Genomic DNA, 6,543 nt, shown 5'->3' with positions numbered 1-6,543 from the left:
ACCACGTGACTCCTTTGTCCCCATTCGCTATTGTTCTCCATCGTTATTGTCCTGTGACTATTGTTCTCCAATTAGTCAGCGACCGTGTACTTTAGTATATAAGGACAGGTCTTGCACTGGGCACCCCAGTTTGACCTCTTGTACCAATCAAGCGTTCTCACTCCCTAGACCCCTAGTGACCTCGAACCCCCAGACCCCCAGTGAACCAGTGTGCTAAGCTTGTCATCAGCCTGCGTCCTCGTTGTGCATAACCTGCACACGACCCCTTGAGTGCTGACACGCTTCGCTGTAACACCCAATCCTCAATTCAAGTTGTTCGGCGTTGGGCGACCCACGACATGCGCTGCGCGATGCTCTCCGTGTCTAGTGAATCTTCGTGTCGCAGGATGCGGCGGCTGATCAGCGTGATCTCGTGAATTAGGTCCACCAACCCATCCTTCGTTCCCAAGACCTTCCACTCTGAGGAAAGGAAGATGATCCATGGGGGTGTGATGAGCTCTTGGAGCGTCCATCTCTGCTTGAACCATTGGCTCCCGCGGAATGCAGATCTTTTGGCAGTTACGCGGTCCCACGACGGCACATCCGACAGGAAGGCATAGCAGGTGTGAGCACTGCCGTACCAGGCGTACATCGAGTTGAGAGCCTCTTCCAACTCGGTTCTGCTAGTCTTATCGATACAGGAAGAGTCGATCCAGATGAAGTCGTAGCCATCTTTGCGAGCGGCTGCGCACGCCAGGGTGATCTTCGCTGATAGCCCCCACCTCTGCTCCCATATTCCAGAGAAAGGATAGAGGTGTGCTGACGATGGACGGTAGAGCATTGTGGCTATCCACAATCTGAGAGGAGTCTAAGGCTTCTTGTCACGGTGGTAGGATCAGTACAGTTCGCGCGTCTAGGCGAACAGGCGCACCTCCAGCCGACAGATGGTCCGTTTTGCCGGTGGAGGCTTCGGGGGCAGGGCCTAAGAAGGCGCATCGCTTGGTTTGGAGTGGGAAGAATCTCTATGCTGGTCGCTGGATAAAGGAACGGCAGGCGGAGTGGCTGCCAGTCAAGGCACGGCAGAGATCCGGGTGCCCTTGAATGGGAGAATTTCGACGCGAAGGGGACGCAAAAGGTAACCGCCTACCACTTTCAAAGACTGTCGTCCGGCGAGGCAACGTTTCCACGAAGAGTTTGTCTGACGACTCGCAGCGTCAAGTTTGTACGCCTCCTGGATCCTGCTAACGTCTTGGTACGACTGCTCTCCCTTCGGATTCCAGGTATGGGACAATATGGCGTACAACGGGGCTTCTTAAAGAGTTCGGGAATTCATGAAATTCTCCGGTATATGTGTTCAGCAACCGCATGGCTAGAAGTCGAGATAATTTAGAACCAGGTTAGCCACTCGATAAACGGGAGATCAAAGCGATACGTACCGCTCGGCGTGTCCCAGAGATGGCTTGCACTGCGCAGACAAAGTACGGAGGTCACCTGCCAGCGTTGCTCGCACCCGGTGTATATCGCTAGGACCATCGGCAGAATACCGCGCGCGTACAATGGCAGGAAACACGCTGTGGCGTCACAGGTGCAGAACGTTAGTAAACGTTGAACGTTTTGAACTTTGACACATGCCAGTGGAACCGGCTGATAGCGACGTTGGCATTAGCCGCGCCTCACATACCAGACGCGTCAGAGTTATGACACCTATGTACTTCACATCATGCAATCTACTATCAAACATGTTCGAAAAATGGCAGGAATCACAGCATTTGCACAGAACAGTGTCCCGAAGGCGAACGAAGGGAAGAGCGAGGAGGAAGGCGGAACGAGTGAGAGGCAGCCCGCGACGACACCGGGTACGTGTCAGTAAGACGTAGTAAGTACCGCTGAAGTTTCAGGCTTTGAATCGAGGAATGGACGGCGGCTTAGTCAGGTCGAAAAAAAGGCAGTCGCCCCACAAGGAACCATAATCCCGAAGCTGCATGTTCCCGTCCACTGCGCGCGTAGATCGCCGTGGAATGGATACAATTTTGCACAGGGGATCGGGTACGTCGAGGTTGACGTTGCCTAATGACAAAAGTACAGGATGATCGTGGGCAGTTGGACAAAAGCGGTGCTCGCGTTCTTTGACATTGTTTGCCCCCCGCATCTGCCGACCCGACCCGCGTGTAGACGCCGTCGATTGGCAAGTAAGTATCCTCCTCCATCCTGAACGGCCGCAAGTGCCCAGAGGGCTCGAGTCTTCGGTCTTTTGGCCACTCTTCGAGCCCGATTTTTTTTGCAACCACTCCAGTAAAACTCGCCATGGCTGATTCTCCTCGCCTAGCAGTCGCGACAGATCTATGGGCGGACGCTCGAGGGCATCCCCGACTCGGACCTCACTGGTCCTTAGACGGGATCTCTACGGTGGATTTCTCCCCCGACAAGGACGTCCTGATCCCAACCAAACTTAACTACGATGACAGTGTTACTTCTCCTGTCACAGCGTGTGGGACCACACCCATCTGCACAACCTATACTAGACCGTATAGGCGTGTGATGGAAACGTCAACCTCTGACCAATACGAGACGTCCTCACCATCCGCCCCGACTTCGTCTGGCTTCGTGACAACAGTGAAAACGGCTCCTTGAAGAATACAGACGCGATGATGGTGACGGGCCAGCTGGGAATCGGTTGGTCACATCTCTTCATGTGTCTCTGATCTTGCTGTTTTGTGCTCAGGCAAGGATGTCCTACTCCTCTACGACTCATTTACCGCGCTGAGCGATAACTGTCCACAGCAATCTGGCTGAGCAAAGAACGTTTCGTCGTCTTCGATGCTGATGGTGCGGCTGCCTACGGCGAGCGTGGCAGGGCGTTCGCTGCTTCGACCGCCGCTACCGGGCTGTGGCGGACTCGTTCTCTGATCTCACCGTGCCCCATGTGACCTTTCGGTACTCACGCGCACGTTCAGTCCAAGCCTTCACCTGAAATTTGAGGCATGGAAGGAGTGGAACAAGCAGGTCTCTGGCAATGGCAGGATCGTGGTCGCGGACCTTCTCTAAACGCTCAAAACAGGGGCAAAACCTTGCGAGTGGCTGACCTCGGTGTTCCTTCTCGCGACTGGATCCTGCTTTCAGCGCATAGCCCTTGTCTGCGGGAAGAAGGCCAGGAGCAGCAGTCAACGTAGGAGTGTGTGTGCTGCAACTGACCTACCCACCTATAGCTCGCTACACGTCGGCGGGCGAACCCAGTGTTGATGGTTGGTGCATCAGTGCTCTCACTAGTTGTAATCTCGTGCTCACCCTGATTCGCGATACTCTGTCGTATATTACCTTCCATGCTTCTCTTCAAGCATGGAACGCAGCTGTGCTCACGTTGGCGAGGCATCTCATCGTGGCGTCATTTTCTAGCGGAAAGAACCTTGTTGTGCCGCAGTGCTCCAATAACATCGTTCTGTCTCCAGAGCAGAGCTCTATGACCTCGATAAGGCCACAGTTGAGTGAGCCGCGATGGTTTGCTCCGCTATCTTCATCAAGTGACCCGGACCTCAGCGACAGAACCTGGACCTCAGAGACAGAACACGGACCTCAGAGACAGAACCATCCATAAAAACGCCTTCGCAATGTCAGGGTCGTGAACGTGAGTCCTAGAACGGTATGTTCATTGTTGTTTCCACGTCCTCTGCTCACCTCATTCGAGCAAGAAGCGGGCAGCACGGTTGACCATTTCCACGATCGGAGGACCCTCGAGCGAACGCAGTGTCTGTAGCACATCCGTAATCATCCTCAGCGGCCGGAGGGCACTTCTACGATCACAATCCGGTCCTACGAGCACGACGTGCTACATTCTCATGAAGACTTCACCGCCACGCGTTCACCGATACAAATAGCCAGTATGCGCATGACGGAGCGGCAGGCACTTATCCCCTCGCAGGACTTAGTCGACCCGCACGCATACGGTGACAGCATTCAGCCATGAAGTTCTGGAGCAATTTTCTGCGGTCTATCTTCCTAGCAGTTGTGCTTGCCACTTCAGCTACTGCCTCCCCATTCCCGGCCAGTCTGAAGCATACGACCCTACAGGTCCGCGAAATCAGCCCGGGTGTGGTCGTCCAGAGCTTCCATCCTGAGTCGTCCTTTGAGGTACGCATCAGCTTCCCTCGCGCAACCTCATAGTACAGAGTACTGACTCTTGTCTGACTAGACATTCGGCGTGAACGGGATTGACCATCCGCTGTCGGCGCGGGACGAGTTCGACCTGAAGGACGCGACGGTCTCGTTCATCCAATCCCGTCTGAACATCGATGCGGACAGCATCGGCTTCAGGACGGGCTTCTCGAGTGACGTGGCCCAGCACGCGTTCATCCGCCAGCAGATTGTAAGAACGTTCTACGAAGTTAATGCGCCTCCCGAGAACTGATCGCGCTATTGACTGGGCCCAGAACGGCATCCCGGTTGCAAATGCGGTCGCGAACGTCGCGTTCAACATGGCCAACAAGGTCGTCTCATTCGGCTCCTCCTTCGTGACCACCCCTTGTAAGTCGATGCTGCTCCGCTTTCTGCCCTCACGCGTCTGAAATCTAGCCACCGTAGCAAACGTGCCCTCCACGAGCCCGTCTATTTCTGTCGAAGATGCGATCTCTAAGGCCGAGAGCGCGCTGTCTGGCAAGTTCAACGAGCACCCGCCGACGGTCGAGTTCGTGGCGAAGAAAGACGGCTCGCTTGCCCTGACGCACGTCGTGCAAATCCAGAACGACACGACTGGCGCATGGTTCGAGGCCTTTGTGGACGCGCACTCGGGGGAGCTTGTGCAGCTGACAGACTTCGTCGCCAAGGCATCAGTCAGTGTGCTCTCTATGCCTTGTAAGAAGAAACACTGGTCGCTGACGGTCCGTTGTGCCCGTAGTACCTCGTGCTCCCCATCACTAAGGAGACGTTACTCGAGGGTTTCGAGGTCCTGAACAACCCTCAGAACCTCGCGGCGTCTCCTGATGGCTGGCACAGCGATGGCACTACGAACACGACTTCCACTGCGTACGCTGGAGTTTCTCTGCTACCCTTCCCGTCTGACATGAGCTCGCTCGTCTGTTTCCAGAGGCAACAACGCCGTCGCGTTCAAGGGCGCGCAAACGAACACGACCACCCAGTCGTCCGTGGGCTTGAACTTCAGTTTCACCCAGAACCCCAAAGCTGCTCCGACGACACAGGCGAACATCGACGCCGCGCGCACGAACGCGTTCTACATCGTCAATACCGTGCACGACATCTCGTACGTGTACGGCTTCACGGAGGCCGGGTTCAACTTCCAGAACAACAACTTCGGCAAGGGCGGGGCCGGAAACGACCGCGTCACGATCTCGGTGCAGGATTCTGCTGGGACCGACAATGGTGAGTGCGATGTCGTGGATGAGGACTGTATGTGTGCGCAGGGTTGCTGAAGGTGGTATGATCCAGCCGATTTCGCTACGCCGCCAGAGTAAGCATGTTATTCGCGCCTAGGCGCAGCTGGAGCTGGCTGATCAGATGCGTCGCTTGAAGTGGCCAATCCGGGCGCATGAGGATGTTCCTCTGGGATTACACGAACCCGGAGCGCGACGGTGCACTCGAGAACGACATCATCGTCCACGAGAACACGCATGGGATCAGCAACCGGATGACGGGCGGGGGCACTGGGCGGCACGTTTCTACATGCATTTTGCACGGAAGGGTGATCTTGACATGCTGAATGTTGGCAGCTGTCTCCAAACGAACGAAGCGGGCGGCTTGGGTGAGGGGTGGTCGGACGCGATGGCCGAGTGAGTCGCGCGGGATGGTTTTCTCGAAAACTGGAACTGCAATGCTCATGAAGCGTGGCCAGATGGACCGAGCACAAGAATGCGACGGTGGTCGACTTCGTGGTGGGACAGTACGTCACGAACGACCCTGCGGGCATCCGCAGCCACCCATACTCGACGAATGCGTGAGTACAAACGCTAGAGGTACTGTTGCCTCGTTCTGAGGCGATCACTGGCTAGGACCACGAACCCACTGAGGTACTCAAGCCTGCAGAACTTGACTGAGGTCCATGGTATGTTTCGTAGCGTTTTTTCCCACCCTCAGCCGTCTCATGGATCTGGAAATGAAGATATCGGCGAGGTTTGGGCGAACATGCTCCACAACGTCTATGCTGGCCTCGTACGCGTCCACGGCTTCTCGGCCACGGCGCTCACGGACCCAACGTAAGCTCCGTTGCCTCACTTTCGTCGATTACACTTTCACTGATGAGATACATACCGAACTTAGGACAACCGGCGGCAACACCGTTTTCTTGCACCTCTTCCTGGACGCGCTCACCCTGCAGCCTTGCAACCCGACATGTACGTATGCCAGCGTCCTAGCTCACGATTGATGTATAACCACCATCGCTGACGATTATGTCCTCTCCCTGTAGTCCTAACGGCCCGCAACGCTTGGATCCAGGCGGATAAGAACAGGTTCGGCGGCAAGAACTTCTGCACGCTGTGGACGCAGTTTGCGTCCCGCGGGCTGGGCGCGAATGCCGCCGCTTACAAAGACGATTCCACCGTTCCTTCCGGTTGCTGA

At 55.7% G+C, this 6,543-nt stretch overlaps 2 protein-coding genes across 2 annotated transcripts; one reads left to right on the top strand and one right to left on the bottom strand.

The window, feature by feature from the left end:
* Nucleotides 1–307: 307 nt before the first annotated feature.
* On the bottom strand, nt 308–820 carry DICSQDRAFT_170752 (uncharacterized protein; the record flags this gene model as incomplete). The annotated part of the gene is made up of 1 exon (XM_007366365.1): nt 308–820. The coding sequence occupies one exon, from the start codon at nt 818–820 to the stop codon at nt 308–310; it is 513 nt and encodes a 170-aa protein (XP_007366427.1).
* A 3,116-nt stretch (nt 821–3,936) lies between these two features.
* On the top strand, nt 3,937–6,543 carry DICSQDRAFT_61886 (uncharacterized protein; the record flags this gene model as incomplete). Its single annotated transcript, XM_007366364.1, has 14 exons — nt 3,937–4,104; nt 4,166–4,339; nt 4,404–4,497; nt 4,555–4,802; nt 4,868–4,995; nt 5,057–5,349; nt 5,416–5,437; nt 5,500–5,641; nt 5,668–5,756; nt 5,819–5,920; nt 5,976–6,028; nt 6,086–6,179; nt 6,244–6,317; nt 6,392–6,543. 14 exons carry the CDS (start codon nt 3,937–3,939, stop codon nt 6,541–6,543), a joined length of 1,833 nt encoding a protein of 610 aa, XP_007366426.1.

This window comes from Dichomitus squalens (assembly GCF_000275845.1).
Source record: "Dichomitus squalens LYAD-421 SS1 unplaced genomic scaffold DICSQscaffold_17, whole genome shotgun sequence".
NCBI classification, from domain to species: domain Eukaryota; kingdom Fungi; phylum Basidiomycota; class Agaricomycetes; order Polyporales; family Polyporaceae; genus Dichomitus; species Dichomitus squalens.
The sequence above is the reverse complement of the archived record's forward strand: the minus strand, read 5'-3'. Positions and strand labels throughout refer to the sequence as shown.